Below are 11,899 nucleotides of genomic sequence, written 5' to 3'. Positions count from 1 at the left end.
TGCTACACCAAAAAAAGGCTGAGCCTTACTCAGGCCTCTTCAGCCCACCCCACCCCACTTACTGACACTATTACCGACATCTCCTTGACAGAGAAGCTTTCTACCAGAATCTCTCCTCTAATTCACTGTATTATTTCCTTCCTGCCTGGTTTCAGCAAGCTCTGGAAGAGGTTCTGCTCTCAGACTTCTGTATACTGCCTTTGACCTTATCAAACAAGTTCAAGAGTGGGACACTTAAAAATTTTACTCACCAGGAAAGTCTCACCAGAGGAGAGGCGTGGGGACTGGGAGGCTTCCCAGAGGCTTTTATTGTCTCATTAAGCTCTTCTTAATGAGAATTTCCTCACCTGCTGCAGTGTCCCTCCCATTCATTTGCATTCACTATCCTGCTGCTGGTACTTTCAAGGCTCCCACTCCTTCCTCTTTCCTCATAACTATTCTGAGCCCATTTTTTATCTCCCTGATCTCATCCAGGTCCCAGGGAGAAAATACTTTCTCCTCTTTTGTTACCGCTTGCCACATCCTCCTTGGCTGGTTTCCTCCCTGACATCTCTGCCTCCAGAGTTACCTGCAATAATCTCTCCTCCAAGGAAAGTCAGCAACAGCTGCTTGTGGCGAGATCCCTGACTTAAATGCTCACTAAAATCTTGCTTGTTCTCTCAGTAAGGCTCCCCATGCACAACCTGAACCACACACACCTCAGTGCCTGGACCCCAAACCCCGCAGTGGCTCTGCCCACCCCAGCCTGCTGTTTGTAGGGGAGGGGCTGTTGGATCTGCCCCTCTGCAGGGCCAATGAGGCCTCACCCCAGCTGGGCAGCAGGTTCAGCACCTTTCTCAATGACTGCAAATACTGGGGGTTCAGGCTGTTCCACTCCTCCCATGGCATGTGAAAGAGCCTTGACAGCAAAGCTGCGTCAGAGGGGGCAGCAGCTGCCAAAGCAGCCGTTCAGCCTCCTCTGATTGCCTCTTGGAAAGTATTTCCCCCTTTTTTTTTTTTCATTCAAGCTTTTCTAGATAAGGATATGGCAAATGGAAATATCAGAGAGAATGAACTGCCTCCTGGTTGGGAATGAGGGGCTGACAATTATGCCAGTGATAATGAGATAGTCTGAGCATGAGGGAACTCGATACAATGGGAGATTTATCTTGGAAGCAGTCCCGTGGCAGCCTGGCCTGTCTTGCTGTCAGCACAGTTTCCCATTGCACAAAGGGCAGGGATCAGAATCAGGATGACAAGTCCATCTCTATCCCAAGCTCATCCTGCTCCATTACCTACGGCTTTTCCAGTGGTAATTCCTTAGATCATCCAGATGCTCTGCTTCACTTAAACCACGTTGTCCCATGGGAATCTGTACCCACCTTGGATCTCCAAATGACCTAGAAAATTGCTGTCTTTCCTACCATAAACCCAGTCAACACTTCAAATCCTGACCTTCGAGGCTGCCAGGCTTGAGGAGAGAGGCAAGCCAAGAGTCCAAGGCCTTGGTCCAACACCCGTGGAGACTCCTGTCACAAGGAATTATGTGGACTCTGCAAACAGATAAGGAAAACCAGAAACAGCAAACCTGGTCAAGCAAAACCTTGACATGGCAATCGATGCTGTAGTTTACCACCAGGTGCAGGTAAATAGCCCCAGAGTTACGTGCTGCATGGCAAACATTGCAGTTTTATCTGCATGACAGGCAGCAATTTGTGGCAAAGGTTAAATCTGTTCACTCAAGCTTGATGTATGGTCGTCGTGTTACGTTCCCTGTTCTCAGCGGGTTTGTGCATGAATAAGTGCATGTGTGCCTTCAGGATCACTGCCTTCATTCAATACTGCACAGCCCAGCAGACCCATAATTAATCCCCAACATGTTCAAGTGACAGCTCTCATTCGTAACATCATCCATACAGAACAGTGAGGTGTGTGTAAATTCCTACAGTCCAGCTGGGAGTCAGAGATTTTCCAGCCACTGGAGCAGGGAGCCTCCAAGGCAGGTTTCTGACAGGACGAACAGGACAATTGGAGGTTGGACTAATCTACAGGTGAAATGGGTAGGGCAGGAGAAGGAGGTGTGATACAGTCCCTGCTCGCTCAGCTGCTGAGGATGGGCTGGAATGACAACACCTCCGTGCTGTCATTCCCTATTCTGTGACTGACATTTTCTACTCGCAAAAATCTAGGAGTTCCAGAGGCTTATGAAGCCTGTAAGAAAGTCCCCAAATTCTTCATCCTGAACAGCTTGCAAACATGAAGTTTGGCCAGACTCAGCTCAGCCACTTCTTTCTTCTCCCAATCACTGGAGAAGGCCTGAAACCCCAATAAACCATTACCATGGTCTGGCAATCAGATCCTTGTGCCCCAGGCAAATCCTCACACCCAGGTCATGTCCTGTCTGCCTCACTCATAGAGCTGCTGCTAATACCAGTGGTTTGTTTCCAAATTCGAGATAATTAATCTTTTTATCTGTTTGTTCTCTTACCAAAGATGAACCTGCTTGGTGATGGTTGGATCAAGTGTTTTATCCCACAGGCAACACAACAGGATGGGTATGTTTTACACAAGTTTATTTGGGATCAATATTCATTCACCAACAGCACAATGTATCAGATCTCTGCTATTTAAGAGCTGGAAACATGTCAAACACAAACAGAGACAAGCGTTGCTCAGAAATACATCAACTCTGAGTAACAGCAGCACGACCACTGATTTGTCCTGTCTGAGGAGAGAAAAGAGTGTCTTACTCACTATTCCATTTCCTACAAAAATACATACAGCCATTGCTTTAACCCTCTTTCTATAAAGGCTCCATACATGAGAGTCAAAAGGCACAAGGAGTAAAATGCTGCTTTTACCCACCTTGCTGCAGCTCCAGAGAGTTCTTCCATCCCCATTGTGTGTTAAATCATAGCATATTTGAGACATCTCCAAAACACAAAATCACACCTCGTTAGCATGTGCAGCCCTTCACAGTGCCCAGTCCCGTGATTTGAGCTCTGAACGAGGGAAATTGCAGAGAAAACAACAGCCCCTTCCACACCAGCCCCTGCTCAGACCCTCAGGACCTCCACTTCCGAAGCAGACCTGGACTTGCGCCGGCTGGTCAGGCTGCCCAGGACCGACTCCTCGCTGAAGGCCCCTTCAAAGGTCGACAGGATGGACTGGCGAAACTTCTCCTTGAAATCCGGCCCCACAAAGACGTACAGGATGGGGTTGATGCAGCTGTTGAAGAAAGCGAGGCTGGAAACCAAAGGGATCCCTATGTAAAGGGCCAGTTTCATCTCATGGCTGGAAGAGTTGTTGGATATTTCCAGCAAGGAGAAGACGTGATATGGGAAATAACAGAGGAAAAACGAGGCTGTGACAGCGATGATGATTCTGTAGGGCTTTGCAGAGTTGGCCAGCTGCCTTCTTTTCAGCTTGACAGCCACGACGCTGTAGCAGATGAGAATCACCATGAAGGGGATGAGGAACCCACACAAGAACCGCGTGACGATCATCGCTTTGTGCCGCATCCTCCAGAGCCTGCGCGTCGCCTCCGACGTGTAATCGTCAGACAGCGCGAAATTATTGTAACAGCTGGTGACGTTCCTGGAGCTGACCACGGTGTCCCGAAAGACGAGGTACGGGGAGCTGAGCAGGACAGCCAGGAGCCACGTCCCCAGCGCGATCCTGGCCGCCAGCTCCGGGCTCCTGCGGTTGTGAGACCAGACGGGGAAGGCCACGGAAACGCAGCGGTCGATGCTGATCACCGTCAGGAGGAAGACGCTGGCAAACATGTTGAGGAAGGCTATGGTGCTGTTCAGCTTGCACAGGAGCTTCCCAAACGGCCAGTGGAAGCCCAGGGCGGTGTAGGCGATGCTGAGGGGCAGGAAAAAGGTAAAGATGAAGTCAGCTATGGCCAGGTTGAGGAACCAGATGGAATTCACCGTCTTCTTCATCTTGAAGCCTGCAATCCAAATGACGAGGCCGTTCCCTGACACGCCCAGCAGACAGGCGATGCTGTACACCACCATGGAGAGGATGTGCATGGTCTTCTGCAGGCCAGAGTAGTAGTCATGGTCAGTGGCATTGTCAGGCTGCTCCGTGGGGCAGCTGGCAGAGAAGGGGGAAGGGGAAGAAGAGGTGCTGTCCATCACTAGCAAGCCAAGACCTGAAATCACAACAGAGCTGTTATCTGCAGCTCGAGAGAGGTGAAAATCTTTGCGAGCAACTGTACACAATATGCGTATGAAAAGCCAGATTAGATAAATGAATTTATAATTAATATGAAGTCCTTCTCTATAGCATGTGCAGCTGCACCTCACAGAAACCACCTCGACCAGAGAAACCCAAATTTTGCTGTTGATGTCAGTGTGTCAGAACAACACCTTCATCACCAGCCCACAGCAGCAATCCAGCATGGACCAGCAGCAAAACCATGGAAACCCAGATCCCCCAGTGTGACCAATCCTCTTTGGATGAGCAGCAACAAATCATGACAGCAAAAGCTATTAGAATGGTAACAGTGATATTAACAGACCAAGCCCCTTCCAGGGAGGTGCAGACCAACACCTGAGCTATATCCAAGTGTAACCATAGGCCCTTTGCCCACCCTTCTCCTCATCTCTCTCCTGTTGGTCCTGGCACTTGCCTTGGCAGGTCCTGGCAGGCTCACGGCGCTGATCCTTGGCTGCTCTGCCCACAGCGGGTGGTCTCCCCTCCTGCCTGATCCCCTTGTGCTGCTCCTCTCCAGGGTGACTCACACTGCCTCACCCCATTTTCCCGTGGCTTGGGATCACGAGGAATTTAGTAGGATCGCTTATTCCCTAATCTTCTTCCTCAATTTGTGGTGTGTTGATTTAACCCCTGAAGCCCCAGGGGGTGCAGGTTTCCTGGGGCTGGCTGGCCAAGCCCACCCACTAACTCAGATTTGATGAATGAGGAAAACACAGCCCCTCTCCTGCCTGCACCATTCATCCCCTTGGCAGCTCTCCCTCCTGAGCACCCCAAAATCCCTCTGGGCACCGGGGTGCCCTGCCATGAGGGGGGACAGGGCCAGCTCTGCTCCCCACAACAGCACAACGTGCCCAGCCTGTGCCAGGGCCTGGCACACCTGCTGTCCTGCAGACACCGTCTTGGCCGGGGGGTTCTGGGGGTGCCCGGAAATGCTCCCTGCCCGCTGCGGGGTGTTGGGGTGTCCCATGGGGGACATGGGACACTGGGAACACCGCGGGGCTGGCGGAGAAGCATCTGGGGGTGCAGGGCAGGCAGGGCTGGAGCTGTGGGTGACGGCACAGGGGTGACAGCACAGGGGTGACAGCCCAGGGGTGACAGCACAGAGGGGACAGCACAGAGGGGACAGCCCAGGGGTGGCAGCCCAGGGGTGACAGCACAGAGGGGACAGCACAGAGGGGACAGCCCAGGGGTGGCAGCCCAGGGGTGACAGCCCAGGGGTATCAGCACAGGGGTGTCAGCACAGGGGTGTCAGCACAGGGGTGGCAGCCCAGGGGGGACAGCCCAGGGGTGTCAGCACAGGGGGGACAGCACAGGGGTGACAGCACAGGAGTGGCAGCAGAGGAGGGGTGTCAGCCCAGGGGTGACAGCCCAGGGGTGACACTGGCGGGCCCCGCCGCGGCCAAGGTCACCCGTGCGCCACGTGCGGGCCGCGCCGCCAGCCCCGCCCCTGCGCTGGCCAATGGGAGGTGGGGAGGGGGCCGTGCGCGTCGCTGATTGGTCCAGATGCTTCCCGAGCGTATTCACCGCCGGGGAGGAGCGCGGCGCTGATTGGTGGCGGCGCGGAGGGGGCGGGGCCCGGCTGGGCTATGGTAGCGCGCGGGCAATTCGCGCGGTAGCGGAATCGGGACCGGGTAAGGAGCGGGGCCGGGACCGGGAACAGGAAACAGGGACCAGGAACAGGGACAGGGGCCGGGGCCGGGAACGGGACCAGGGAACAGGGACCGGGGCCGGGACAGGGACCGGGAACAGGAACCGGGACCAGGACCAGGGACAGGGAACAGGGACCGGGACAGGGACCGGGGCCGTGCGGCGTGGGGAGAGCAGGGCCGGGGCACGCCATCCCGCTGCGGGGGACAGCGGCCAGGCAGCGCCGGTGCCCGCCACGCGGGGCAGGGCAGAGCAGAGGGGCGCGTCACCAGCCCCTCGGGAGGTGATGGAGTGGGGATACAGGGGGTGCAGGACGCGGCGGAGATGGAGCTTCGGGGATGGGGGGCTCCAGGTGAGGTGGCAGCTGTGGGGCGTCTCATCGTGCCTGGGAACGGCAGCTGTGCCCCTCTCTGCTGCAGCAGCCTGGGCTGGGGGACATGCAGCACCTGCATCCTGCTCGGAGCCAGAGCACCTCCCCTCGCAGCCCTTTGCTCAGCCCAGCCCCTCGGGCCGCGAGGATTCCCACCCTGCCAGTGAGGCCTGGGCTTGGGCCAGAGCGTGGCTGGGCATCCCTGCCCTTGCTGGGCGGCGTGAATGGACTTTGGCAGCTTGGCACAAGGAAACCGTGTGGGATTGCTTAATAACCTGCTCACGGACCTTCACCCGTCCTTGCGGGGTTAATGAGTAAAAAGATGCATTGTTTTCTGCCAAGGCAGCAGCCAGGCTGTTGCTCCTTCCCCAAAAGCAGCAGTGGTATCAGCTGGGCCAGAGGGCTCCTGCCAGGCCTGGGCATCACCCATGCCATGGAACCAGCAGAGGCAGAGCTGCTGCCTCTCAGCTCCACAAGAGGCTTCAGTCAGGGTTTGGGGCAGGACTCTGACCTGCTGGGGTTTTGCCAAGGGAAAGCAGCCAAGATGTTTAAGCGTGCTGGGCATCACAGCGTGTGTTAAAATTGAGATCTGTGGGTACGAGCACTGCACTGCCCTTGAAATTAAACATCAGGCACTGCCAAGCTGGGCAGGGGGAGCTCAGGGATGGGTGGTGATGGGAGAGTATCAGACATTATCAAAGCACAGGAATTAACAAACTGATCTTAAATCAGCAGGGGAAGCCTGAGGGTTGTGTGTTTTCCTCACCCAACAGCCCATGGCTGTTCTCAGGGAATACATGGGATGGCAGCAGGCAGCACACAGGGAGGTGTGGAGGCACCCAGCCCTGCTGCATCCCACAGACTCCCTGTTCCCCTGGCAGGTGACTCAGACCCAGCAGCAGCACCATGGCGAGCTCAACACAGGGCCTCCCCAGCGCCGAGCTCTGGGCCTCCCACAACAAGATGGTGATGGAGCCACTGGACACCAACGACCCCGAGGTGAGAGCCCCTTCCTGGCTCCTGCCCAGCTGCTTCATTCATCCCCCAGCCAGCCGTGGGGATGCTGACCCTGTCAAGCCAAGGACGTGGTGGGGTCCAAGGCTGGGCTGCTGGAACCCATCCATCCTCTGTGCCCTCTCTGAGACTGCTCGGGATCAGCTGCACCAAGAAGGGATCACATCTCTGCCCTCCAGCACCTGTCCCCGTGGTGGAGGATCCACATCTCTGTGCAGAGATGGCTGAAGCCATTTCTCTCCTCTCCCAAAGGTGCACAGCATCATCAAGAAGGAGAAGCAGCGGCAGAGGCTGGGGCTGGAGTTAATTGCATCGGAGAACTTTGCAAGCCGGGCAGTCCTGGAAGCCCTGGGATCCTGCATGAACAACAAATACTCTGAGGGCTACCCAGGACAGAGGTATGGGGCTGGGGCTAAGGCCCACCAACCCAAACCCTGGCAGGGTGGGAGAGGAACCCCCCATCCTGCCAGGCCTCACCTCAGAGAAGGAAGCAGTGTCCTTGTGCTGGCAGCCAGGCTCTTTCAGGACAGGCTCTGACCTTCTCAGCCTGTTCTTGGCCACACATTTTAGCAGGGTGACATCTGCTGTGGCTGCACAAAAGGGGCATCACCCCAGTTTGGTCACAGGGCCTGTTCTGAGTACTGAGTTTGGTTTTAGCCCTGCCCTGTCCTGTCCTGCAGGTACTACGGTGGGACAGAGTTTGTGGATGAGCTGGAGAGGCTGTGCCAGAAGCGAGCCCTGCAGGCTTACCGGCTCGACCCCCAGAAGTGGGGAGTCAATGTCCAGCCCTACTCAGGTATTGGGGTGCTCAGGAGAGCCAGGACAGTTTGCCCAGGCCCCTGTGTGCCCCAGCATTCATAACCAGCCCGGTGTGCTCTCGCTGCAGGGTCACCTGCAAACTTTGCGGTGTACACGGCCCTGGTGGAGCCCCACGGCAGGATCATGGGGCTGGACCTGCCCGATGGCGGCCACCTCACCCACGGCTTCATGACAGACAAGAAGAAGATCTCTGCCACCTCTGTCTTCTTCGAGTCCATGCCCTACAAGGTAAAGAGCTGCTCCAGCCAGAGCCAGGATGCAGTTATCATAAGTGTTGGTGCCTCTTAAAAGTACCAGCACCAGGCTGCCAGCACTCCCTCCTGGAGGACAGCACTGCAGCTGATCTTCACACAGCGAGGTGGCTGAACCCTCCTCTTCCTCTCCCAGGTCAACCCCAAGACTGGTTACATCGACTATGACAAGCTGGAGGAGAACGCCCGGCTCTTCCACCCCAAGCTGATCATAGCAGGTGAGGATCACACCTGTACTGACCTTTCTGCTGGCACAGCCGGGGTGGGGGTGGCTCCCTGAAGCCAGCAGCAAACCCGTAAACCCATGGACGCTGCAGTGCCAGGAGGAAGGTTGGAGGTTGTGTACTGTGCTTGTGTACAGCCTGCTGGGCTGTCCCAGGGTCCTGCACATCTGCTGCTGTCCCCTGCTCACCGCCTGTCCCCGCAGGTGTCAGCTGCTACTCGCGGAACCTGGACTACGCCCGCATGCGGAAGATCGCCGACGACAACGGGGCCTACCTCATGGCCGACATGGCGCACATCAGCGGGCTGGTGGCCGCCGGCGTGGTGCCCTCGCCCTTCGAGCACTGCGACATCGTCTCCACCACCACCCACAAGACCCTGCGGGGCTGCAGGGCCGGCATGATCTTCTACCGCAAAGGTGCCCCACCTGCCGGGGTGCCGGGAGAAACGCCGCAAGCTAACGCTCCTTCCCGCTCTAACGGGGAAGGAGGGAGGGCAGGAGGATCCTGGGAGTGTCCAGGGAGCTTCCCTCTTCAGATTTGAAGAGGAACAACCACTGTGCCTGCTGTGGGCAGCCAGGGGGTGAAAGCAGCTCGTGGGAGAAGGGTGGCTGTGCTGCCTTGTGACCATGTCCTCCCTGTCTCACAGGCACCCGCAGCGTGGACCCCAAGACAGGCAAGGAGACCCTCTACAACCTGGAGAGCCTCATCAACCAGGCGGTGTTCCCAGGGCTGCAGGGAGGCCCACACAACCACGCCATTGCAGGTATGCAGCCAGGCTGGCTGCCAGCTCCAGCATGGCAGAGGGAGCTGGCAAAGGTGTCCTGGCAGGGCTCTGACCCCCAGCAGCAGCACGGGGGGCTCCAGCTGCCCTGCAGGGCTCACAGCCTGGGGACACTGTGGCAAAAGGCAGCTGGTTGATCCAGCATTGCCCAAGGAGTGACCAGGCCTGTCCTATAGTGTGTTTTGGCTCATGGCGATGCCACCAGCCTGGTTAGGAGAAAGGAAGGATCAGTCCAGTAGTTTGTTTGGCTCCAGTGTGGCTTGTGCTGGTGGGAGCCCCCCAAACCTGACCCTGGCCTCCCTCTATCCACAGGGATCGCCGTGGCGCTGCATCAGGCCATGACACCCGAGTTCAAGGCTTACCAGCAGCAGGTGGTGGCCAACTGCAAGGCACTCTCATCAGCACTGATGGAGATGGGCTACGACATCGTCACAGGTCAGGACACATCCTGGCAGTGGGATGGGGCTGACCCCGGGCTCCGACCAGGGCAGCTCTTCAAGGACACCAAGGGCAGGGCTGTGTTGGTGCAATTCCTCACCCCTTGTTAGATCTCAAGCCTTCTTTTGCTGAATTTTCCTGCGGGAGCAACGTTTCCCCAACCCCACCAAACCCCTCTCCTTGCAGGGGGCTCTGACAACCACCTGATCCTGGTGGACCTGCGCAGCAAAGGCACAGACGGCGGCCGGGCCGAGCGGGTGCTGGAGCTCTGCTCCATCGCCTGCAACAAGAACACATGCCCTGGTGAGGGATCCCACCAGCTCTGCCAGCCCCTGCTCCGCCCCAGGAGCCAGGCTGGAATCCCACGGGTGGTGGTTTTGGTGCCAGGGGTGGTCACGGGTGCCTCGTTGTGCTGCAGGTGATGTCAGTGCCCTGCGGCCCAGCGGCCTCCGCTTCGGCACGCCGGCTCTCACCTCGCGCGGCTTCCGGCAGGACGATTTCCGAAAGGTGGCCCAGTACATCCACAAAGGTGAGCCTCAGCTCCAGCTCCAGCCTGGAACGGGGCAGCTCCCCTGGGTGAGGAGGCACCAGCTGGCAAGGGAGCACACCCACAAATGAGGAATAGCCATCCTACCTCCACATCTGGGTGTGTGGGAGGGCATCTGGCCACAGCTGGGAGCAGCCAAACTCTCTCCACTGCAGGCGTTGTCCATCTCGCAGTTCTCTCCCAGTTGTCCTCAGGAGCTCCAGGTTGTTTCCCTGGGCAGCAAGTCCCTGAGTTGGGAAGGAGGGAGGGAGCAGGGCTGTGTCCCAGGGAGCAGCCGTGGGCTGCAGCAGCTGAAAGGGCTGACCAAGACATCTCCCATCCTGGCAGGGATCGAGCTGGCTCTGCGTGTGCAGAAGGACATGAGTCCCAAGGCCACGCTGAAGGAATTCAAGGACAAATTGGAGGACCCAAAATACCGTGGGGAGCTGAAGGCACTGAAGGAAGAGGTAGAAGCCTTTGCAGCCACGTTCCCGCTCCCGGGGCTGCCTGTCCTGTAAAGGGACACAGCCATGCCTGCCCCTGGAGCCATGGAGTACCTGGGATCATGGCACACCCACACTGCCCAGCCTGAGACCAACACCCCAGTGCCTTCTCCCAGCACTTCCCTGTGGAACTGCAGCAGCAGCTCCTCCTTTGGCTCTTACTCCCCTTTCCCCTCCCATGTGGGGCGCAGGGACCCCATGAGTACAATCCCTGTGGGGACACCAGCCCTTCACTGCTGTGTCACTGAGCACCAGGTCACCCTCACCTCAGGGCCAGCTCCTGCTGGCTGTGGAGCAGCAGATGAGATGTAGGTTGGTCTATCCACATTCCCTGGACACCCTGCCCATGGCAGTGTGAGAGACAGGGGCTCCAGCTTCACCAGGAATGTCACAGCCACTAAAAGTCCCCCTAGTTTCAGCCTCAAGGATTCCCCTTCATCCTATGTGCCTTGCCACCTCCACAGCTACGACAAGGCCAAACCTTGTCCTGAACATCCCTCCTGGGATCACCATCTCATCCTAACCAGATCCTCCAGTATTTTCTCAGAGCCCTTGGCACAAAGGTTGAACCATTTTTTAATAAGCACGGTAAAATTAAGAATTTAACCACAACTTACGACAAAAATTATAAGCTTTAAAAAATACGACCAATTTTTTTTTTTTTTTTTTTTTTTTTTGTATTTCAAAAATATCTGAACCCAAATAAATATTTTTTTTTTAAAAGTACATTTCTCAGACTAGTCATTTGGTGTTAACATCTGTTAAACTCTTGTGCAGTAACACAGCACGACACTGAGACATGCTTCTTGGATTTCTCCCGGTCACACTCGCCCTAACTACTGACGCAAGCATTCGGCACGCACAGGCACACACACGGAACTCAACATGCAGGAATAGGATACAGTGCTTTTAAAATAGGATGAGAATTCATCACAGCCTCCTGGCAGCCTTCAGAGGCAGCTCCAAGCCCAGCCCCATCCCCGTGCCAGCACCGTGCTGCCGGCAGGACCGGGTACCCTGCTTCTGCCTTCCAGTTCAGTCCCTCTCAGGGAGCAGTGCCTGGGGGTTGTGACCCCCCCCAATTTCGGGGTGCAGTTTGGTGCTCTGACGTTGTGCTCTGGGG

General features: G+C 56.5%; 2 protein-coding genes across 3 annotated transcripts; one reads left to right on the top strand and one right to left on the bottom strand.

The window, feature by feature from the left end:
- Positions 1-1,434: 1,434 nt before the first annotated feature.
- Positions 1,435-5,023, bottom strand: LOC135281271 (chemerin-like receptor 1). Of its 2 annotated transcripts, none has more exons than XM_064390006.1 (2): positions 2,845-5,023; positions 1,435-1,532 (listed from the first exon to the last, which is right to left on the bottom strand). In XM_064390006.1, exon 1 carries the CDS (start codon positions 4,119-4,121, stop codon positions 3,036-3,038), a length of 1,086 nt encoding a protein of 361 aa, XP_064246076.1. In that variant the 5' UTR covers positions 4,122-5,023; the 3' UTR covers positions 1,435-1,532; positions 2,845-3,035. The 2 variants fall into 2 exon arrangements, with proteins under 2 accessions (XP_064246076.1, XP_064246075.1); XM_064390005.1 differs by lacking the exon at positions 1,435-1,532 and adding an exon at positions 2,559-2,704.
- A 747-nt stretch (positions 5,024-5,770) lies between these two features.
- SHMT1 (serine hydroxymethyltransferase 1) lies at positions 5,771-11,493 on the top strand. Its single transcript, XM_064390423.1, has 12 exons — positions 5,771-5,834; positions 7,102-7,219; positions 7,487-7,632; positions 7,915-8,030; positions 8,121-8,281; positions 8,441-8,522; positions 8,732-8,944; positions 9,175-9,291; positions 9,622-9,744; positions 9,934-10,050; positions 10,166-10,276; positions 10,622-11,493. Exons 2-12 carry the CDS (start codon positions 7,127-7,129, stop codon positions 10,789-10,791), a joined length of 1,449 nt encoding a protein of 482 aa, XP_064246493.1. The 5' UTR covers positions 5,771-5,834; positions 7,102-7,126; the 3' UTR covers positions 10,792-11,493.
- The last annotated feature ends 406 nt before the right edge of the window (positions 11,494-11,899 follow it).

This window comes from Passer domesticus, chromosome 15 (assembly GCF_036417665.1).
Source record: "Passer domesticus isolate bPasDom1 chromosome 15, bPasDom1.hap1, whole genome shotgun sequence".
NCBI classification, from domain to species: Eukaryota; Metazoa; Chordata; class Aves; order Passeriformes; family Passeridae; genus Passer; species Passer domesticus.
The sequence above is the reverse complement of the archived record's forward strand: the minus strand, read 5'-3'. Positions and strand labels throughout refer to the sequence as shown.